At 38.0% G+C, this 24,258-nt stretch overlaps 2 protein-coding genes across 5 annotated transcripts; one reads left to right on the top strand and one right to left on the bottom strand.

Annotated features, from left to right (window-relative positions):
• Positions 1–499: 499 nt before the first annotated feature.
• On the top strand, positions 500–10,888 carry LOC137629169 (uncharacterized). 2 transcript variants are annotated; one of them, XM_068360435.1, is made up of 6 exons: positions 500–848; positions 1,417–1,684; positions 1,979–2,234; positions 6,151–6,250; positions 9,322–9,435; positions 9,998–10,888. In XM_068360435.1, exons 2-6 carry the CDS (start codon positions 1,513–1,515, stop codon positions 10,427–10,429), a joined length of 1,074 nt encoding a protein of 357 aa, XP_068216536.1. In that variant the 5' UTR covers positions 500–848; positions 1,417–1,512; the 3' UTR covers positions 10,430–10,888. The 2 variants fall into 2 exon arrangements, with proteins under 2 accessions (XP_068216536.1, XP_068216537.1); XM_068360436.1 differs by lacking the exon at positions 500–848 and having other exon boundaries at positions 1,373–1,684.
• Positions 10,889–16,690: 5,802 nt separating this feature from the next.
• LOC137629168 (uncharacterized) lies at positions 16,691–23,256 on the bottom strand. 3 transcript variants are annotated; one of them, XM_068360432.1, is made up of 6 exons: positions 23,163–23,256; positions 21,805–22,380; positions 20,602–20,857; positions 19,772–19,871; positions 17,973–18,098; positions 16,691–17,260 (listed from the first exon to the last, which is right to left on the bottom strand). In XM_068360432.1, the coding sequence occupies exons 2-6, from the start codon at positions 21,941–21,943 to the stop codon at positions 16,829–16,831; spliced, it is 1,053 nt and encodes a 350-aa protein (XP_068216533.1). In that variant the 5' UTR covers positions 21,944–22,380; positions 23,163–23,256; the 3' UTR covers positions 16,691–16,828. The 3 variants fall into 3 exon arrangements, with proteins under 3 accessions (XP_068216533.1, XP_068216534.1, XP_068216535.1); XM_068360433.1 differs by having other exon boundaries at positions 21,805–22,250; positions 23,163–23,254; XM_068360434.1 differs by having other exon boundaries at positions 21,805–22,246; positions 23,163–23,247.
• Between the last annotated feature and the right edge of the window lie 1,002 nt (positions 23,257–24,258).

The following is a 24,258-nucleotide window of genomic DNA, read 5'->3' as shown; positions in this document are numbered from 1 at the left end:
TATTTTTCATTCTATCATAATTATGATTTTCAGCATTCTTCATTTAGGAAGATCGTCAAAATATAATAATGATAACAATACAATCCTTCGCAGAAAGTCCTTCAGAGGAATCTTAAGCCGTGTCCGTCGGTTGTTTACTCTGCCTTGCACTTGGTGCCCTTAGTACTCCAAGTGGCCTGACTCCGGTGGGTTGCAACTATCGCATCGGTCTACATGGCACTGCTATGAAAACTCCAGTGCCTTCGACGGTATTCTTACTTCGGGAAACAATTTGTGGTCTCATGTCCGTATTCTTGAATCAATGGTATTATTGTAAACGCTAGAAAATACTATCTATTCTCTCTTACAATTTTTGGGGGGCCAATGTAGCCTGTTGTTGAGAAAGCGAATAGTATAATGCGATCTATTTGGAAAGACAGCTCATTAAATTGTTAATTTGTGAGGTAAAAGCGTATACTTGAAAGAAAATGTTTAGTGTTCGTACTTGCTGAATGTTCAATTGTAATCAATTTGGAAACATAAAGCATATATCGAAATGATCGACTGGGAATTTATAGCAGTGTCAAAAGAAGAAAAATCTAGTTTACTGGTAGTGATCTATGCGTTATAAAGTACTTACAAACATACATAAATACACGTATACATGCATACATATACGCTGCCTTCAACCTTTCATGCAATCAGCCAAAATGAACTCAGTAGCGCAGTGCTAGACTCACGTTTGATAAGCCCAGGACCGCTCACGACCTGCCACCCATCAGCCAACCCAGATGCACCAAGGGGACAAGCGTCCGGTAGGGTTAAGTAATGACGGTAGGAGGTTAGCAGCTTCACCCATTAAAGACACGGTAAGAAACAAAAATACCATACTGTATATGTATATCTTAGTATCAAGTCTTTACAAGAATAGGGGGTTGGCTCCAAGGATACAACACAACAGTTATTACCCCATTCATTCTTTAATTGTTGGATTGTTGATAATCCCTTGCGCGATAAAACATCTATATCAATTGTTTTAAACACCTACACAGATACCCCATCAGTCACTCATCGAATTTCTTTACATACATTGCAATAGTCACGCTTATTTTTGATGAACTTTCCAATGCATTTTTCATCTATCTCTCTTACCTTGCTCCTCCTTCTCATCCTCCTACCTCCATACACTTCTGAATTACTTACCTTTTTCAATAATATGTTTTCTATCTTACTACATGAACGAACCATCTCAAAATAGTTTGATGCATCCTATATATCTCCACATTTCTTAACTTGCCATTTCTTCTTATACCTCATATACTAAGCAAAAAAAGTTAATTTCAACCCCTTTAACCCTTTTGATATTTTTTATTTTGCATCTAGAATCCACACTTCACTGCCATAAAGGGAATTTTGCTTAACAGTCCCTTCATGCAGTTTCAGTCATGAGCCAGAGAGGATAATCAAAGCAACGGCAATGCTGTAAACAAACGTAAACGCAAAAAGGAGCAACTGTAAGTGACCTAAAGTAGCATGATGGCAGAAGGAAAGAGCAGCAGCTTATTAGCTGGAACAATGAGCACCTTCTGCGACTTTCTGATGATGCGGACTAACACCACGCGTCTCAATGAGACAGAGGCCCTCAGATACATCACAAAGCACAGTGTCTACCACGCCTACACCATCTGTGCGCTGGGTATAATCTGTGAGTTTGGGACATCCACAGTTTCCTTTCTCTTGATTTATTTTTTTGAGGGTGAATTAATGCTAGTCAAATTAGAGTAGGTTGAATACATCATGAAGTATGTCCCAAGTGTTTCCAAGTGTAAACTTGGGCTTTTCTCTTTCATTACTTGTATGAGTTGAGATAAAAAAAGTCTGATGGAAGTAAAGCTACTGTGCATAGCGAGCAAATGATGGAAGGGAGAAACTCGAAATTCATTGAAAAACTAAAAAAGATATAATTTCTTTTAATTTAGGTAATCTTCTGTATTTGCAGGCAATTTCGTAGCTCTTTGTTGCATTATAACTTGTGACAAGATTAGTGCAGCCGTAAAGTTCCTGCTCTTTTGCATTTTCTTCTCCTTACTCATCCTGAGTTGCCTGACGAGGCCTGTGCTTTCTTCGTACACGAGTATCTTCTTGAAGGAGGACATAAAACTAGTGCCAGAAGGTTTAAGCATCGCTGTTTGCCTTTTGTACATCGTGCTGGCCGAGGGGGAGATGTGGTGCATTGCAGCTGTGGCTGTGTTCAGGTGAGGTGGTTTTTGCTGTGTTCAGGTTAGGAGGCTGTGGGTGTGGACAGGTGAGGTAGCTGTGACTGTGACTGTGTCCAGGTGAGGTAGTTTTGCTTGTGTTCAGGTTAGGAGGCTGTGGGTGTGGACATGTGAGGTAGCTGTGACTGTGACTGTGTCCAGGTGAGGTAGTTTTGCCTGTGTTCAGGTTAGGAGGCTGTGGGTGTGGACAGGTGAGGTAGCTGTGACTGTGACTGTGTCCAGGTGAGGTAGTTTTGCTTGTGTTCAGGTTAGGAGGCTGTGGGTGTGGACATGTGAGGTAGCTGTGACTGTGACTGTGTCCAGGTGAGGTAGTTTTGCTTGTGTTCAGGTTAGGAGGCTGTGGGTGTGGACAGGTGAGGTAGCTGTGACTGTGACTGTGTCCAGGTGAGGTAGTTTTGGCAGTGTTCAGGTTAGGAGGCTATGGGTGTGGACAGGTGAGGTAGCTGTGACTGTGTCCAGGTGAGGTAGTTTTGGCTTTGTTCAGGTTAGGAGGCTGTGAGTGTGGACAGGGGAGGTAGCTGTGACTGTGACTGTGTCCAGGTGAGTAAGTTTTGCCTGTGTTCAGGTTAAGAGGCTGTGAGTGTGGACAGGTAAGGTAGCTGTGACTGTGACTGTGTCCAGGTGAGGTAGTTTTGCCTGTGTTCAGGTTAGGAGGCTGTGGGTGTGGACAGGTGAGGTAGCTGTGACTGTGACTTTGTCCAGGTGAGGTAGTTTTGGCTTTGTTCAGGTTAGGAGGCTGTGAGTGTGGACAGGGGAGGTAGCTGTGACTGTGACTGTGTCCAGGTGAGTAAGTTTTGCCTGTGTTCAGGTTAAGAGGCTGTGAGTGTGGACAGGTAAGGTAGCTGTGACTGTGACTGTGTCCAGGTGAGGTAGTTTTGCCTGTGTTCAGGTTAGGAGGCTGTGGGTGTGGACAGGTGAGGTAGCTGTGACTGTGACTTTGTCCAGGTGAGGTAGTTTTGGCAGTGTTCAGGTTAGGAGGCTGTGGGTGTGGACAGGTGAGGTAGCTGTGACTGTGACTGTGTCCATGTAAGGTAGTTTTGGCTGTGGCTATACAAGTGAGGTAGCTCTGCCTGTGTTCAGGTGTGAAGGCTGTGGCTGTCCAGGTGAGGTAGTTTTGCATGTGTTCAGGTGTGCAAGCTGTGGCTGTGGCTGTGGCTGTAGCTTTGTTCAAGTAAGGTGGTTTTGACTGCGTTCAGCTGTGGAGCTATTGGCTTGGTTCAGGCGTGGAAGTTGTGGTTGAGATCAGGTGTGGAAGCTGTGGTTATGTGGAGTTGAGGTGGTTTTGGTCGTGTTCCCCTGAGGTGGATTTGGCTGCGTTCAGGTTAGGAGGTTGTGGCTGTCTAGGTGAGGGTGGTTTTGTCTGTGTTCAGGTGTGGAGGCTGTGGTTTTGGCTGCGTCTAGATGACGAGGCAGCTGATTTCTTCTGATTATAACGAAAAGAGTCATATATACGCAAGGAAATATATTATCGTTGTTTTTACAAAGATTTTTTTTCTTAGCTTTTCATACAGGAGCAATGTTTTTGTCTTAAATTATGTGTATTTGTTCATGCATGTAAATGCTATTATTATTAGTATCATTATTAGTATTACACCATGAAGCAGAGTATAAAAGAAGTTGGACAGAAAGATAGGAGAAAAGAAGAGAGACCTTTTAGACGAATTTGCTGAATATACATAAAAGTACCTGGATACAATTCAGCGAGCAGATAAAATAGTAAACAGTATTGTGTTATTCATTGGTTATTTATGTCTTTATTTATCTATGGATTTAAAGAATCGGATTCTTTGTAAATCTAAATGCATCGCAAATAGAAGACGCCGTATTGTTGACAGTAATCTTTCAGACCAAGATAAAATCCTAGACGAAAACACAAAGCTTCTCAACTTCCACCTCGGAAAAGCTCCTTCTATCTGAGGGTTGATAAGAACTGGCCAATTGGGTTGGATATCTGTCAGTCACTGAAGAGGAACATAGAACTACCAAAAATAAATTTGGCCCAGGGGTCGTAAGCCACAAACACAGAGAGAGAGAGAGAGAGAGAGAGAGAGAGAGAGAGAGAGAGAGAGAGAGAGAGAGAGAGAGACCCCTTTTGTTTGGATGGCTGTACGTAGAAACATTTTAAGTAGGCCATGATTCAGCAGGTTACTTTTTTTGTTTACAAGATCCGGTGGCCATGAAGGGCCATGCTAAAGACCACCAAGGGGCCGGACGAGTGTTTTGTTAACATGCAGATGAAAGGGTTCATAAGATACGATGAAATAGCAATGAGGATACTTATCCTACTACGTTGCAGATGCAACGGTAGCGAACAGAAGCATTGGGTTCGTACCCATGTCATCTTAGCGATAAAAGGAGTTGCGGGGGGGTTATTTCATACTTAGAGTGCCTCCCTCTCTCTCTCTCTCTCTCTCTCTCTCTCTCTCTCTCTCTCTCTCTCTCTCTCTCTCTCTCTCTCTCTCTCTCTCGTGGAAAATATGTTTTTATTCTCATGAGGAGGAGTATCGTCATCCTCAGTTGTTGCTAATTCAATGTAGGGGGTATATAAATATATATATATATATATATATATATATATATATATATATATATATATATATATATATATATATATATATATGTGTGTGTGTGTGTGTGTGTGAGTGTGTGTATGTATGTATTTTTGTATGTGTATTAATGACTCTCTCAATCTTTTCCTCCACAGGAAAATGTCCCCTATTACACATCATGAATTCTAAGATTGGGCACATGATTAACATCTAAAACCTTTCCACTTGACTATCAAAACTGTCTTGAATATCACATGATTTTATTGTTTTTTTTTTTTTTAATCAACACAAGGTTACGTGACTCTGATCAAGTGATCCAAGTAATCCAAGTTTGTGTTTCAGAAGGGTTTCAAAGAAAGACGATAGTGAGTGTGATAGGACTCGCCCACGGTCCAGATATATAGACCTTGGACTCGCCCTCAGTGTTTTTTTTTTTTTTTTTTTTTTTTCTTTTAATAACTCGCTCCTACAGACCTGCATTGTACCTTTTAGTCTTTTCCACCTAAGCTGTCCAACTTCTTAGACTTTGCACTCTTTCTTACCTTCCATTCTAAAGCAAATTCTTCTAGTGGTCTCAGCAACGAGTAGACTACTTTAGTTAGTTTTCTTGCTTGAGGGTACACTCGAGCACACTATTCTATCTTATTTCTCTTCCTCTTGTTTTTTTTTATGGGAGGGGGAAGTTTTATAGTTAATATATATGAATGGTTTATCTAAATGTTGTTGCTGTTCTTAGAATATCTTATTCTGTTTTAAATGGCTCATTACTTCTCTTTAAGTATATCTATTTCCTTTCCTCACTGGGCTACTTTTCCTTGTTGGAGCCCTTGTGAGCTTATAGCATCCTGTTTTTTCCAACTGGGGTTGTGGTTTAACTAAGAATAATAATAATAATAATAATGATAATAATAATAATAATAATAATAATATTATTATTATTATTATTATTATTATTATTATTATTATTATTATTATTAATGACAATAACAACAAAAATAATAATAATAATAATAATAATAATAATAATAATAATAGCAACAACAACAACAACCATAACAACAACAACCATAACAACAACAACAATAATAATGATGATAATAATAATAATAATAATTATAATAATAATAGCAACAACAATAACAACCATAACAACAACAACAATAATAATGATAGCAATAATAATAATAATAATAATAGTAATAATAATAATAATAATAATGATATTATTATTATTATTATTATTATTATTATTATTATTATTTTTAGTAATAATGATAATAATATTATTTTTTTTATTAATAATAATAATAATAATAATAATAATAATGTTTGTTTTTATTCTCCAGAGGCTGTGCAATTTGGTCTACCCGAAGGCGGAAGCTCTCTCTATCGACAGCTGTGAAAGTAGTGGCGTCTCTCTACGGGTTCATCCTTTTAACGAATTTTGTAAGTTCCTAATGAGTTTTTTAAGTTCCAAACGAATTTTGTAAGTTCCTAATGAATTTTTTAAGTTCCAAACGAATTTTGTAAGTTCCTAATGAGTTTTTTAAGTTCCAAACGAGTTTTGTAAGTTCCCAATGAGTTTTTTAAGTTCCAAACGAATTTTGTAAGTTCTAAACGAATTTTGTAAGTTCCAAATGAATGTTGTAAGTTCCAAACGAATTTTGTAAGCTCTAAACGAATTTTATAAGTTCCAAATGAATGTTGTAAGTTCCAAACGAATTTTGTAAGTTCTAAACGAATGTTGTAAGTTCCAAACGAATTTTGTAAGTTCCAAACGAATTTTGTAAGTTCCAAATGAATGTTGTAAGTTCCAAACGAATTTGTAACTTCCAAACGAATTTTGTAAGTTCTAAACGAATTTTGTAAGTTCCAAATGAATATTTTAAGTTCCAAACGAATTTTGTAAGTTCTAAACGAATTTTGTAAGTTCCAAATGAATTTTATAAGTTCCAAACGAATTTTGTAAGTTCCAAACGAATTTTGTAAGTTCCAAATGAATTTTGTAAGTTTCAAACGAATTTTGTAAGTTCGAAATGAATGTTGTAAGTTCCAAACGAATTTTGTAAGTTCTAAACGAATTTTGTAAGTTCCAAATGAATTTTATAAGTTCCAAACGAATTTTGTAAGTTCCAAACGAATTTTGTAAGTTCCAAATGAATTTTGTAAGTTTCAAACGAATTTTGTAAGTTCGAAATGAATGTTGTAAGTTCCAAACGAATTTTGTAAGTTCTAAACGAATTTTGTAAGTTCCAAATGAATTTTGTAAGTTCCAAACGAATTTTGTAAGTTCCAAACGAATTTTGTAAGTTCCAAATTAATTTTATAAGTTCCAAACAAATTTTGTAAGTTCCAAATGAATATTTAAAGTTTTAAATGAATATTCTAAGTTCCCAATGAATTTTGTAAGTTCCAAACGACTTTTGTAAGTTCCAAACGAATTTTGTAAGTTCCAAACGAATTTTGTAAGTTCCAAATTAATTTTATAAGTTCCAAACGAATTTTGTAAGTTCCAAATGAATATTTAAAGTTTTAAATGAATATTCTAAGTTCCAAACGAATTTTGTAAGTTCCAAATGAATATTCTAAGTTCCAAACGAATTTTGTAAGTTCCAAATGAATTTTGTAAGTTCCAAACGAATTTTATAAGTTCTTCAATGATAGTGAGACTTCTTAACTTCCTTGGATATCTTAGATTTTTAAAGGCGTGTCTTCGTTAGTTTGGCTATCTTGTTGCTCTTAGCGTTTTGGCTTGTTTATGCAGAAATTGCTTATCATTGTTATTCTTCTCACCAGCTCTCCTTATTACTGTTTTCATTATTCATCATCTTCTGATGTAAGAGCTAGTTCAACTTGAGTCAGATACATCGAAATACAACAGGAAATATCGTTTGAAAAGTGAAATAAAACTTTAAAAAAAGCTTGAATCCTATAGACTATTTCTTTTAGCGAAGCAGATTTGCACCGACTTGCAACGGTGCCCTTTTAGCTCGGAAAAGTTTCCTGATCGCTGATTGGTTAGAATTATCTTGTCCAACCAATCAGCGATCAGGAAACTTTTCCGAGCTAAAAGGGCACCGCTGCGAGTCTGTGCAAATATGCCTCGCTAAACGAAATTGACTATAGTAAATAATATTGATTTATGGAACAAAAGGTTACAAGAAAAGGTAAAATTTATCTGAATAGATTACTGTATTCTTGTGAAATATCTTTTTTGCCTTAATTAGATTATTATTAGGTAATTATACATGGAGTAATTTATTGTCTAATGTGAATAAATGAACATTTATATCTATTACATGTTTAAAAATTTATTGCCCCATCTCGGGTAGGTAAGCGAAGGGAATAAAGCTTTTTTAATATTAGCAATATTTTTCAACTTTATAGTTGTATCTTTAAATTAGCTTTAACTATAAAAATAGCCTTTGCTTTTTTAAGAAAAATTATAGACTTAGAAATAATTTGGCTTCAACTATATGAATAATCTTTACCTTTTTAATTAAAAAAGATAGTTTAATAACAAAGATAAAGGTGAGTGCTAATAGTTAGTGAGAAAGCCAGTAATCTTTGGCACAAATGTTTCAGTTTCTAAAGCAATAATGATTTTCCTAATAAAGCAAATAAATAAAGGAATAAGTAGATAGATAAATAAATTATTCAATTACAGAAGAGTTTGATAAATCCATAGATAGTTTTCATTAACAGGACGTTGACCTTTCCCATGGTATTGTTTTATTATCAAACATTTAAAACTAGGTATTTTCTATTTCATTATCAATGTAATTTCAAAGGCCAATCAAGTCAATGTGTGTTATTTCAAATAACCACAGAACATATTGAGGCAAATAGTACTCCTTTTATAAATCCATTCAAGTTTTTGCAATATAAATATGAATTACAAACAATGTTCGAATGTCCATACAATCTATATCCAACTTGTCATGTCTTAATGACATTATTATTATTATTATTATTATTATTATTATTATTATTATTATTTGTCGAGTTGCAACCCTAATGGGAAATGTAGGATGCTATAAGTCCAAGGGCTCCAACAGGTAAAATAGCTTAGTGAGGAAAGTAAATAAGGCAACAGATAGAATAGTGTGTCCGGGTATACCCTCAAACAAGAGAACTCCAACCTAAGACAGTGGAAGACCATGGTCCGGAGGCTATGGCACTACCCAAGACAGTGGAAGACCATGGTCCGGAGGCTATGGCACTACCCAAGACAGTGGAAGACCATGGTCCGGAGGCTATGGCACTACCCAAGACAGTGGAAGACCATGGTCCGGAGGCTATGGCACTACCCAAGACTAGAAAACAATGGTTTGATTTTGGAGTTTCCTTCTCCTAGAAGTGCTGTTTACCATAGCTGAAGAGTCTCTTCTACCCTTACCAAAAGGAAAGTAGCCAGTGAATAATATATAGAAATCTAATTTTTGTTCCTTATAGGGTGACTTCGGTAAATATTCATCTTGGACTCCGAAGTCTTTAGAAAAGCTCCGTTCTTTCAGGGTATGGGGTACTTGCTGCAGAAGGATAACCTTACAGTGGGTATTTACATCGCTTGCCATGTCTTATTGCCAATGATTGTGACTGTGGGATGCTACGGTGCCATGATGTTCGCTGTGAGTTGAGCAGTTCTGCCAAGTTTTGGTCTTCGTATTCAAATTACTTTCTATAGTTTTTATGTTTCTATGATTTTTCTGTCATATAATAATGACTGAAGTCTCCGCAGAGATTCTGGGTGAAATAAGCCCCGCCCCCCGATGACGTCATAGCCAATCATGTTGTTTCCTGCATTAACAGCTTAAAATTAGTAAGGGGATGTGCTGTGACCGCTGCTAACGTGGGAGACAACGGGATTGGCTAAGACGTCATCGGGGGTGGGACTTATTTGGCCCAGAATCTTTACCGCGACTATAGTTAATGAAGCAACTTCCGCTGATTATATTCATTTGTTTTTACCTTCTAATTTTGCATATTTCATCTTTGTGTCTTGTTTTTCGTTTTATCAATGGTGAAGAAAACCAACATCATCCAGAATCATTAGCTTTAGAGCTGCCATTCCAGTTAGTAATTTATTCCATTGCTAACAGTTATCATGAGCTATGTATTACATGCCAGTAGCTGGAGGCATATCAGGTCCTGTGAGAGCTTCTTAATTCACGAGTCCTTCTGCTCCTGCAGGTGCAGAAGAACAAACGCCAACTGCTCAGCATGGACGGCAAGCCCAGCCCAACCCTCGACCAGGCCACCCACGCTATCATGGCCGTCCTCATCCTGAACCTGGTCATCGGACTTCCTCACACCATCTACCACTTCCTGCCCACCACCACCGTACAGGAGGACATCTACTTCCACACCCTCTTCTCCTGCCACTACTTCTTCGACCCCATGGTGTTTCTGGGGTTCAACCGCTCCTACAGGAACAAAATCACTGGCGTCCTGTGCTCCTGTTTCTCGAAAGTTCTGGCGGTGTGCGCCAAGGGGATGCCTGTCCACGACGAACAGGGAGGCATAACGGATGAGTACTTCCACACTTACGTGCAAGGAGCAGTCGAGAATGTGGAAATGGCCGTGCAAATCAGGGATACGCATCGCGAAAGTGATGCTGTATGATGACTTAACTGGCGAAGATGTTAGGTACATTTGTTTTATGTGAGGATATGTTAAATATATTTGTGTTATTTGGAAAACCAAATATATAAAGCTGGTCATTGTAAGATGATACTTTTACGAGAAAGTAGTTTGTCATTTCATTCATTCGGGAAGTGCTGTATATTTTGCTTTCATGAAGTGAATGAATTATAGATCATGCTTTCATTACTGTTATATTTATCATGATTTATGGGATTTGATCCACCACTGAGATGTAGCTAAATAATATATAGCTGAAAACCCTGCTGTTGCGCAACGAATGTGAAACGAAAGACTGGACAATAAAGTTGGAAGAGAGGAAACTGGAAAGGATGTAAAGCAGAAAGCTGGAAAGTAGTTGTAATAAGATTCGAAGAATGTTAAAAGACTTTTTAGTGATGTTATAGCGATATTGATTTTATTTTTTCACGAGTAACAGTAATCTAATCTGTTTTGTACAATTCTTAGAAAATTATTATTATTATTATTATTATTATTATTATTATTATTATTACTTGCTAAGCTACAACCCTAGTTGGAAAAGTAGGATGCTATAAGCCCAGGGGGTGCCGTTATAGTATGTGGCCTACCTTTTTGGATCTGTTATAGTATGTGGCCTACCCGGTTTGAATGTTTCCTACCTAAGCCGGTTCGAATGTGTCCTACCTTAGAGAAGCTAACTTAAAAAACCCACCTAACCTATGCTAAAAGCCGTGTCCTTACCTACGAGTACGACGGGAGAAGCTAACTTAGAAAACACACCTAACCTATGCTAAAAGCCGTGTCCTTACCTACAGTACGACGGGAGAAGCTAACTTAGAAAACCCACCTAACCTATGCTAAAAGCCGTGTCCTTACCTACGAGTACGACGGGAGAAAGCTAACTTAGAAAACACACCTAACCTATGCTAAAAGCCGTGTCCTTACCTACGAGTACGACGGGAGAAGCTAACTTAGAAAACACACCTAACTATGCTAAAAGCCGTGTCCTTACCTACGAGTACGACGGGAGAAGCTAACTTAGAAAACACACCTAACCTATGCTAAAAGCCGTGTCCTTACCTACGAGTACGACGGGAGAAGCTAACTTAGAAAACCCACCTAACCTATGCTAAAAGCCGTGTCCTTACCTACGAGTACGACGGGAGAAGCTAACTTAAAAAACCCACCTAACCTATGCTAAAAGCCGTGTCCTTACCTACGAGTACGACGGGAGAAGCTAACTTAAAAAACCCACCTAACCTATGCTAAAAGCCGTGTCCTTACCCGGGGGGGGCTGCGCCCCCGGACCCCACCCCCCCCCTTACACAACATTAACATTAACTACATAGTTAAATACTGAAATCCATGTGTACTTACATGATCAATATTCGTAATAACAGTATGTAGGCCACATACTATATCAGAGACAAAATTCCGTAGGCCACACTCGAAAGGTAGGCCACATACTATAACGGCACCGCCCAGGGGCTCCAATAAGAAAAATAGCCCAGTAAGGAAAGGAAACAAGGAAAAATAAAATATTTTAAGAACACTAACAACATTAGAATAAATATCTCCTATATAAACTATAAACACTTTAACAAAATAAGATGAAGAGAATTTAGATAGAATAGTGTGTCCGAGTGTACCCTCAATAGTGCTGGAAAAGTTTTTGAACTCCCTCTCTCTCTCTCTCTCTCTCTCCTCCTCCTCTCTCTCCTCTCTCTCTCTCTCTCTCTCCTCTCTCTCTCTCATATTCTGTATTCATCATCATGATGTTAGAATAAGGAATCAGATTGTTTATACTATACTTTATATACTCTAGACCGGAAATAAAGGTCAGAATGTATATACAATAGAAAGGATGTAAAATTAACGTGAAATACTAAGTCTAAATAAAGAAAAATAGTGTTGTTTTTTCTAGTAAGTATGTATGATTATCATTCGTCAATGCATATAATCTCTTATTTATATTTAGCATTTATATAACAAAATGATACTATAATTTGCCTTTACATCGACACCTCCTTAGGTTTCTTTAATTAATTTCTTTGATTTCCGTTTCACACGCCTCTCTCTCTCTCTCTCTCTCTCTATATATATATATATATGCATCTCTCTCTCTCTCTCTCTCTCTCTGTCTATATATATATATCTATATGCATCTTTCTCTCTCTCTCTCTCTCTCTCTCTCTGTCTGTCTATATAAACTATATATATATATATATTATATACAGTATATATATATATATATATAATTATTTTTCTATTCCTTCTTTAAATAAAACATTTCCTATTATCTTCTACTTTTCCTCTTCATAGTGTTTCTTCTTCACTGAGGTCTTAACAGGAAAGAAAGACATAGCCGTGGGTTGAATGACTATAGAAAGTCATGGCCGCGCAGGGTTGCCATTTCTGATTTTGAAAACGCGCTACAGGAGCTTCCAAAACGCGCCAGAAACGCGCTGAATCCTTTCTTAAAAGCGCTGTATAGGATTGGTAACCTCATTAACAGAAGCAATCTTTCGACTTTACTGTAGGACTCTACAACATAGTTTGGGAACAGAGAGAGAGAGAGAGAGAGAGAGAGGGGGGGGGGCAGTATCCTATAATATAACGGGAAATTTATACAATACAGTATGTTTAAAGATATAGACATGCAGTCAGTTTATCATATATTTTATCAGATGGAAAAGCGCTATGTTTCGCGCTAGATTTGTCTTAAACGTCTATAAGTGCGGCCGATCTAACTAGCGATAAAAATGCGCTAGATTTACGAGAAACGCGCCAGATTTAGCGTGAAAAGCGCTAAAATGGCAACTACTGGAATAGGCCTAAACATGACGAAACAGGCGTTTACCTTTGGGTTATGGGAGGAAGGTTAAATTTAATAACGTCCTTAGGGGGGGGGGGTTTGGTATGACGTCCGTGGGACGTCAGCATAGGGTACTGTTACCTCCCTACCCCCCTTTTTAAAACGATAACTTGCTCTGTCACGTTTAAGCGTCCGTTTCTCTTCTTTGGTGGGCCAAATCCTATTTCTATTTGGGACACAGAGGTCGACCTTTTCGTAAAGTGGTGAAAGAGTCCTGGTGCGTTTGATTCTCAGAATCCTAGCTGTATTGAATTTGCGATTTGTAATAAAATTTTATTAATTTTACACGCGTGTTTTACTACACCTAATAATGATAAAAAAAATTAAAGTAATTATTATTATTATTATTATTATTATTATTATTATTACCTAAGCTACAACCCTAGTTGGAAAAGCATGATGCTATAAGCCCAAGGGCTCCAACAGAGGAAAATAGCCCAGTGAGGAAAGGAAATAGGCAAACTATATGAGGTGTTATGAACAATTAAAACTAAATATTCTAAGAATATCAACATTAAAACATATATCTTATATATAAACTATAAAAAGACTTGTGTCAGCCCGTTCAACATAAAAACATTCACTGAAAGTTTGAACTTTTGAAGTACACACCGTCACACACTTACTGAGTGGAGATTCCTAGTACACCCTGCTCTGGGGAAGTACACCCCATCCAGGGTTACCAGATTATTTCCACTGGATTATCGTACATGAACCTTAAAATTATCGTTTTTTTTTTAACCAAAATTATCGTACACACTTTCAACATGATTATTAAGCAGTAACATATATAACTTATTTCAAGGTATTTTAGTATAATTGTTTAATCAAACACACGCACACACACATTTGTATATACCTAAGGTATGTATCGTACATCGTACTGGACCTAAAATAATGTACATGTACGATAATTATCGTACGAATGGCACCCCTGACCCCATCACACACTTACTGAGTGGAGATTACTAGTTCACACTGCTCTGAGGAAGTACACCCCGTCACACACTTGCTGAGTGGAGATTCCTAGTACACACTGCTCTGAGGGAGTACACCCCGTCACACACTTGCTGAGTGGAGATTCCTAGTACACACTACTCTGAGGGAGTACACCCCGTCACACACTTGCTGAGTGGGGATTCCTAGTACACCCTGCTCTGAGGATGTACACACCATCACACACTTACTGAGTGGAGATTCCTAGTAAACCCTGCTCTGAGGAAGTACACCCCGTCACACACTTACTGAGTGGGGATTCCTAAAAAACACCCTGCTCTGAGGATGTACACACCATCACACACTTACTGAGTGGAGATTCCTAGTAAACCCTGCTCTGAGGAAGTACACCCCGTCACACACTTACTGAGTGGAGATTCCTAGTACACCCTGCTCTGAGGGAGTACACCCCGTCACACACTTACTGAGTGGAGATTCCTAGTACACCCTGCTCTGAGGGAGTACACCCCGTCACACACTTACTGAGTGGAGATTCCTAGTACACACTGCTCTGAGGGAGTACACCCCGTCACACACTTACTGAGTGGAGATTCCTAATACACCCTGCTCTGAGGAAGTACACCCCATTACACACTTACTGAGTGGAGATTCTTAGTACACCCTGCTCTGAGGGAGTACACCCTGTCACACACTGAGTGGAGATTCCTAGTACACCCTGCTCTGAGGAAGTACACCCTGTCACACACTTACTGAGTGGAGATTCCTAGCACACCCTGCTCTGAGGAAGTACACCCCATTACACACTTACTGAGTGGAGATTCCTAGTACACCCTGCTCTGAGGAAGTACACCCCGTCACACACTTACTGAGTGGAGATTCCTAGTACACCCTGCTCTGAGGAAGTACACCCCGTCACACACGTACTGAGTGGAGATTCCTAGTACACCCTGCTCTGAGGAAGTACACCCCGTCACACACGTACTGAGTGGAGATTCCTAGTACACCCTGCTCTGAGGAAGTACACCCCGTCACACACGTACTGAGTGGAGATTCCTAATACACCCTGCTCTGAGGAAGTACACCCCGTCACACACTTACTGAGTGGAGATTCCTAGTACACCCTGCTCTGAGGAAGTACACCCCGTCACACACGTACTGAGTGGAGATTCCTAGTACACCCTGCTCTGAGGAAGTACACCCCGTCACACACGTACTGAGTGGAGATTCCTAATACACCCTGCTCTGAGGAAGTACACCCCATTACACATTAACTGAGTGGAGATTCCTAGTACACCCTGCTCTGAGGAAGTACACCCTGTCACACACGTACTGAGTGGAGATTCCTAGTACACCCTGCTCTGAGGAAGTACACCCTGTCACACACGTACTGAGTGGAGATTCCTAGTACACCCTGCTCTGAGGAAGTACACCCTGTCACACACTTACTGAGTGGAGATTCCTAGTACACCCTGCTCTGAGGAAGTACACCCTGTCACACACGTACTGAGTGGAGATTCCTAGTACACCCTGCTCTGAGGAAGTACACCCTGTCACACACTTACTGAGTGGAGATTCCTAGTACACCCTGCTCTGAGGAAGTACACCCTGTCACACACTTACTGAGTGGAGATTCCTAATACACCCTGCTCTGAGGAAGTACACCCCATTACACACTTACTGAGTGGAGATTCTTAGTACACCCTGCTCTGAGGGAGTACACCCTGTCACACACTTACTGAGTGGAGATTCCTAGTAAACCATGCTCTGAGGAAGTACACCCCGTCACACACTTACTGAGTGGAGATTCCTAGTACACCCTGCTCTGAGGAAGTACACCCCGTCACACACTTACTGAGTTGATATTCCTAGTACACATTGCTCTGAGGAAGTACACCCTATTACACAGTTACTAAGTGGAGATTCCTAGTGCACCCTGCTCTGAGGAAGTACACCCTATTACACACTTACTGAGTGGAGATTCCTAGTACACATTGCTCTGAGGAAGTACACCCTATTACACACTTACTGAGTGGAGATTCCTAGTGCACCCTGCTCTGAGGAAGTACACCCTATTACACACTTACTGAGTGGAGATTCCTAGTACACCCTGCTCTGAGGAAGTACACCCCGTCACACACTTACTGAGTGGAGATTCCTAGTAAACCCTGCTTTGAGGAAGTACACCTTGTCACATTTACTCTCTGGAGAGTTCCTATGTGAATAGCCCCATTGATCACTGAAACCATCTCTCTCTGCACTGTTTGGTTACTTCCTCAGAGTGTGGTGTACCAGGAATTCTTCATTGAGCAACTGCAGGGTTTTCCATCAATTGCACCTCAGCATCGAATGGCTGCCCCGATCCGGCGCTTGATTATATGATTCAAATTCCATAAATAAAAAGATATATAATGATAATGAAGACAGGATTTTCTATTTTATTTAGTCTCTTTAAGCAAAATATACAGCACGGATAATCTTTCCTCTCTTAATTTTCATTTTACAATTAGCAGGTTTATCTCCCTGGTTCCTTACAAAACAAAGATACTCAAGATCTTTGCCAGTTGTCGTCATACAGCATCACTTTGGCAATGCGTATCCCTGATTTGCACGGCCATTTCCACATTCTCGACTGCTCCTTGCACGTAAGTATGGAAGTACTCATCCGTTATGCCTCCCTGTTCGTCGTGGACAGGCATCACCTTGGCACACACCGCCAGAACTTTTGAGAAACAGGAGCACAGGATGCCAGTGATTTTGTTCCTGTAGGAGCGGTTGAACCCCAAAAACACCATGGGGTCGAAGAAGTAGTGGCAGGAGAAGAGGGTGTGGAAGTAGATGTCCTCCTGTACGGTGGTCGTGGGCAGGAAGTGGTAGATGGTGTGAGGAAGTCCAATGACCAGGTTCAGGATGAGGACGGCCATGATAGCGTGGGTGGCCTGGTCGAGGCTTGGGCTGGGCTTGCCGTCCATGCTGAGCAGTTGGCGTTTGTTCTTCTGCACCTGCAGGAGCAGAAGGACTCGTGAGTTAAGAAGCTCTCGCAGGACCTGATTTGCCTCCAGCTACTGGTATACAATATATAGGTCATGGAGATTGTCAGCAATGGAATAAATTACTAACTAGAGTAGCAGTTCCATAGCCACTAGCTCTGAAAGATAATGTTTTTATTGGCAAATGGTAAGAAAAAGAGGACATTCTTTTGTCAAAATATACCACATGAAAAATTAGAAGCTAAAATCAAACAATTGTTGAAACATGAGTACAGTCAGAGGACGTTGCTTAATATTCTTGTGATTTTGACCATTGGCAAAAAGGGGCACTCTAAGAAGCAATGCAAATTTAGAAGCTAATATCAAACAGCAACATAAAAATAAGTACAGTTAAAGGTGTCTATTTTCAGTTCCAGTTTCATCAGAATAGATGTTCACCAGAATGTCAGCCGGGCAAGCCCCGCCTACCACCGTGGTGCCCAAGCACAGCAGTGGCCTCCCCAGGAAACAGCTTAAACTCACGGTCTTGGGTGGGAATCGATCTGTTGCCATACTGAATGCTAGATGAACACCTTACCACAGTACTAGCCAGGAGGCTAATACAGTGGACGTTGCTTACTATTCTAGTGATCGCCCTATTCCATAGAAGTCTAAAAGAAACATGAAAAAGAACGAACGTAAATTGAACAATAAAACAAGAAGCTAATAGAAGTGAGGTACTCACAACAAAAATCATGGCTCCATAGCAGCCCACGGTCACGATCAATGGCAAAAAGATATGGCAGATGCTGTAGATGACCACCACCCATATCACCGTGAAATGCTCCTTCAACAACAGGTAGCCCATACCCTGAAAGAACAATGCTTTTCTGAAGAGTTTGGAGTCCAAGATAAACAGTAGGGATTGTCGCCTCAAATAGCAAAATGTTGGCTTGCTTTATAGCTTCATTAGGGAAATGACATTACCGTATTATTATTATTATTATTATTATTATTATTATTATTACTACTACATTCTACAGAGACTGGGTGGTTTATAATGTGGGGTTCCGGGTTATATCCATCTTCCTTAGGAATCCATAACTTTCCTCACTATTTGTGCTGTTTCAAGTAGCACATTTTTTGCATATCATTATTATTATTATTATTATTATTATTATTATTATTATTATTAACTAAGCTGCAACCCAGTCGGGAAAAACAGGATGCTGCGAGCCCAAGGACTCCAACAGGGAAAAATAGCCCAGTGAGGAGAGGGGGATTTATTAAGAGTATTATTAAACTGTTGTGCTTATTTTTAATATACTCAAGGGGTTGAATATTTGTGATTCCATCGATGAAATCACTTTTTGATAATGAAATAGAAATTATTATTATTATTATTATTATTATTATTATTATTATTATTATTATTATTATTATTATTATTATTATTATTATTATTATTATTATTATTACAAGGAAATAAATAAACAAAAAGAGAAGAAATAAACAAGTAAAACAAAATATTTTAAAAATTGTAACAACATTACATTAGATCTTTCATATGTAAACGATAGAAATTTCTCTAGAAAGAGAACTCTAATCCAAGATAGTGGAAGGCCATGGTACAGCAGCTCAGTAAGGGTAAATGTACAGTTAGTAAAGCCTCTATTTATGTATTTAGCTATTTCTTTATCGAATCGTGATTTAACAGCTGAAAAGATAGCTGTGCTATATTCCTCTCTTTCTCACTATATCCATTTACCTTTATCAGTCTAATTACAGGAAACTACTTTTATCTGAAAAGAAGTAAACGTTTTTCAATGTTGAATTAATTCATTTATACTTCTATAAATTCCTCAGAATTATTGATATTTAGAAATAATATCTAGAAAATGTCATCATTCTTCCTTTGTCTAGCTTTGGTGAGTCAATGCTTTTTAACAAATAAACGATTTAAATGTTAATTTAGTTACATTAGACACTCCAAAATCAAACCATTGTTCTCTTTTCTTGGGTAGTGCCATGGCCTCTGTACCATGGTCTTCCACTGTCTTGGGTTAGAGTTCTCTTGCTTGAGGGTACACTCGGGCACACTATTCTGTCTTATTTCTCTTCCTCTTATTTTGTTAAAGTTTTTATAGTTTATACAGGAAATATTTATTTTGGTGGTGTTGTTGTTCTTAAAATATTTTATTTTTCCTTGTTTCCTTTCCTCACTGGGCTACTTTTCCCTGTTGGAGCCCTTGGGCTTATAGCATCTTGCTTTTCCAACTAGGTTTGTAGCTTAGCTAATAATAACAACAACAATAATAATAATAATAATAATAACATAGCTTTTGATGAGAATGTTTTCAGCGATAATGATGATAATCCAATCACTGCTAATGCACACCGAATGTGTAACAGGATCGCATGAGAGCACATCCATCTGCCGGCAGAAAACGCAAACAGACTAGTGTAAACTAACGAACACAAGACTAAAAATACAAGATTTCCAAGGAACTGAAGAAGAGTCTTCGCTACCACGAAGGAACTTACAAAATTCGTCGAAATGATGAACACGTAGAGAGACGCCACTACTTTCACAGCTGTCGATAGGGTGAGCTTCCGCCTTCGGGTAGACCAAATTGCACAGCCTCTGGAGAATAAAAACAAACATTGGTGTACACACCCAAGTACTCGCTGTTGAGACTTACTGATCTCGGAACATACATGGAGGATAGATGGATATATAAATGGTAGGAAACATTAATGAGATCTTGATCTCAGGTTATTATATGCAAATGGCGAGATGGTTTTATAAATGAATGCAGTCCTGGTCTATGGTGTGGGCATTTTGAAGATTTCTTGAACAGAAAGTAAGACAGAACTGAATGATATAAGAGTAAGAGGTTGAGGTAAGCTTGAAGATGTTTTTTGCAGTTTTTGATGTTGGAAAGGGGTTAGTTATAATCTGAAGAAAATGGAAACACCTCTAGTTGATGGTAAGCATGAGGTAAGGTGACTGACCAGGGTGTGTAAGGCATGTCTGCATGAGGGAAAGGTGGTAAGTAGACTTATTATAATCAAAAAGATTTTATTAGCAAAGGTGTATCAGGTAATCTAGAATAAGAAATAAGACAGATAATAGGAGGACTGATAGGGAAATAAAAGTGTAGGAAAAATACATACTTGTGTGAAAACATAAAGTAAGTTAATAAATTTGACAATTCTCGTGTGGTGTTTTGAGGTTACAGGAGCCGTCGTAGAGTAGATAGTGTGATAATGATAATATAATAGTAATGATAATTTTTACTCGTTTGAACAAACAAATAGATTGCAAAACTAAAACACTTTTTTTCACCTGAACGAAGCCAAAATCACCTCACCTGAACACAGCCACAGTCGCGATACACCACATCTCTCCCTCGGCTAACAAGACGTACAAAATGCAAACAGCGGTGTTCAGAACCTCTGGCACTGGCTTCACGTCTTTCTTCAGGAAGGTACTCATGTTCAAGGACACCAGAGGCCTCGTCAGGAGACTCAGGAGGAGCAAAGAGAAGAAAATGCAGAAGAGAAGGAACTTCACGGCTGAGTTTGTCCGGTCACAGGTCACGATGCAGCAAAGAGCTACGAAGTTAACTGGAAATTCAAAGGATATTTTGTTGATTAATAAAGAATATGTATATTTTCGGTAGGTTTGTATAGGATTTAAATTTTATCTTAGTCGTCTCTCATTTGATATACACATTGGCTTTGCTTCTACCAGAACACTTTTACCTCGACTTATATGAGTAGCAAAGAAGAAAGACTTAAGCTCGCGCAACTTATATCTTTGATTTGGAAGTTACTGTGATTTAGGAAATACTTCAGACAGGCTCTCTAAGTGGGGGTACCTTAACGTGGTGAAAGTGTTTGTGTATAACCATGATCAGCAAAGCTGTACTAGTCAGGGCCACCCATACTAGGTTGGTATACTGTGAGCGATCAGACAACAGTCTCTTACCATCACAAATCCGCAGTGGCCAGCATGGTGATGAGAATGGCCAAAACCCAGACATGACTAAGGACATGTCTGAGGCCTTTGTCCTGCGGTGGACTAGAAACGGCTGCATTTGTTGTTGTAAGACAGGCTTAATTACGTATCTTAATTATCTATTTATACTAATTTAATCAGACATGTTCCAATTCCTAGCAAGAGTTCTCTTGCCTGAGGGTACACTCGGGCACACTATTCTATCTTATTTCTCCTCCTCTTATTTGGTTAAATTTTTTTATAGCTTATATAAGAAATATTAATTTTATTGTTGTTACTGTTCTTAAAATATCTTGTTTTAATTGTTAATAACTTCACTTATTTCCTTGTTTCCTTTCCGCAATGGGCTATTTTCCCTGTTGGAGCCCCTGGGCTTATAACATGCTGCTTTTCCAACTAGGGTTGTAGCTTAGCAAGTAATAATAATAATAATAATAATACTAATAATAATAACAAGAAGAAGAAGAAGAAGAAGAAGAAGACGAGGAAGAAGAAGAAGACAAAGAAGAAGCAGAAGAAGTAGAGGACACCTACATGGGTCCCCCTAACTTACAAATTGTCCCCAGTGCACAGACGACGTAGGCGTGGAAGACGCTATGCTCTATGATATGTCTGAGGGCGTCTGTCTCATTGTGACGGGCGGCGTTGTTCCTCATCCTCAGGAAGTCGCAGAAGGCGTCAGCGGTGCTCATGGTCCTGGCCAATAGGATGTTGCTGTTTGGATCCTATTCTTCCTTTCTGTCTTCATGCTAACAGAGTTGGCTTACAATTGCTCCTTTCTTGGTTTGCTTGCAGGTTCGCCTGTGTGCGTTTGTTTACAAGTTTAACTTCCCTACCTTTGCGTTTGTTTACAATTTGTGCTTCCTGCCTTTGTGTTTGTTTATAACGTTACCTTTGCTTTAATTATCCCTCTGTGCGTCAAGGCCAAAACTGCTTTTGCAATCTTGCTTTATACTCGTATAATACTTTTTAACTTTTCATTGATAAATCCCTGTCTTTCTTTAAGAAGATTTTAACAAAATATTATTTTCGAGAATGTCCTTTACGTTTATTTTTCTATTTTTTGAAGTTTGAAGATAATGTGAACTCAAAGCACATTTCTATAGTTTGTAGCTTTATCGAAAAGTTTCTGAAAAAGTTATTATTAAATGTACAAAATTTGTGGTTTCAATCTTCCTTTATAGTCAGATTTGGTTTTACTTGAATGTTGGAACCTGTGATATAAATAAATAAGTATACATACACACACATATATATATATATATATATATATATATATATATATATATATATATATATATATATATGTATATATATATATATATATATATATATGTATATATATATATATATATGTGTGTGTGTGTGTGTGTGTGTGTGTGTAGTAATTACGTACGTATCTAAGTATATATGTTGGTGTTTGTATGTATAACACAAAAATCCCTTTAAATAAAATACGCACTTTTCATTTAGCGCAATAAAGTTTAAGCTGGTTATTTTACTAAATGATTTAAATTTCCCAAATAAGCTGAAAACCATTCAGTAAATTTAACCACACACGGAATCACGTTTCATGCATCCAGCTTTGTCCTATTGATGCACGAAAATTTCATGAAATTCATGAAAACTGTTTTTAGTCACAAAAGTTAATCCTGCCATTCATTTTCACAACAACAGGCTAAATGAATTTATTAGTTCTACAAGAGAATAGGCAGTTTTTAACGTCTGCAAATTCATAAAAAACAATTTTCACCCCCAAAGTTAATCCTGTCATTCAATTTCTCAACAACAGGATAGATTGGCCTTAAAATTCGTAATACAGAATATTTTTTTTTTTTTTTTTTAACGTTTGCAATGATATGATTCCAGAATACGGAAGTGATTACAAACTGTTTCCTTGAGTGTGAATACCGTCACAAGAATCGAACACTGTCGGTTGCATAGTATTGCAATGCAGTGCGATGCAGAGCGATGCAATAGTTGCAACCCACCGGAGTCAGGCCACTTGGCGAACTAAGGGCGCCAACTGCATTGTAGACAAACAACAGACGGGCTCAGCGTATGATTCCTCTTAGTGGCTTCTGAAGGTTTCTATTGCGGAGGGCTGCTGTTATTATTATTATTATTATTATTATTGTTGTTGTTGTTGTTGTTGTTATATTATTATTATTATTATTATTATTGTTAATGTTGTTGTTGTTGTTGTTGTTGTTGTTATTATTATTATTATCATTATTCTCTTTTTCTCCCATGAGCGTGACAGGATATACATACATGCATATATATATATATATATATATATATATATATATATATATATATATATATATATATATATATATATATATATATATACATATATATATATATATATATATATATATATATATATATATATATACATACATGCATATATATATATATATATATATACATATATATATATATACATATATATATATATATATATATATATATATATATATATATATATATATATGTATATATATATATACAGTACATATATATATATATATATATATATATATATATACATATATATATATATGTATATATATATATATATATATATATATATATATATATATATATAAATATATCTCATCTCATCCCACACCTATTGACACAAAGAGCCTCGGTTAAATTTTACCAGTCGTCTCTATCTTGAGCTATTAAATCAATACTTCTCCATTCATCACCTATTTCACGCTTCATAGCCCTCAGCCATGTAGGCCTGGGTTTTACAACTCTTCTTGCCGTGAGGAGCCCAGTTTAAAGTTTGATGAACTAATTTCTCTTGGGGAGTGGGAAGAGCATGCCCAAACCATCTCCATCTACCCCTCACCTTGATCTTATCCACACATAGCACTCGAGTAAACTCTCTTATCGTTTCATTTCTAATCCTGTCCTGCCATTTAACTCCCAATATTCTTCTGAGGGCTCAAGCCCTAAGATGAGATTCTACAGTCCTGCCTATCACTGCTGC

The sequence above is a fragment of the Palaemon carinicauda genome, chromosome 37 (genome assembly GCF_036898095.1).
Source record: "Palaemon carinicauda isolate YSFRI2023 chromosome 37, ASM3689809v2, whole genome shotgun sequence".
Lineage (NCBI taxonomy): Eukaryota > Metazoa > Arthropoda > Malacostraca > Decapoda > Palaemonidae > Palaemon > Palaemon carinicauda.
Note: the sequence above shows the minus strand (reverse complement) of the source record. Positions and strands in the feature narration are given on the sequence as shown.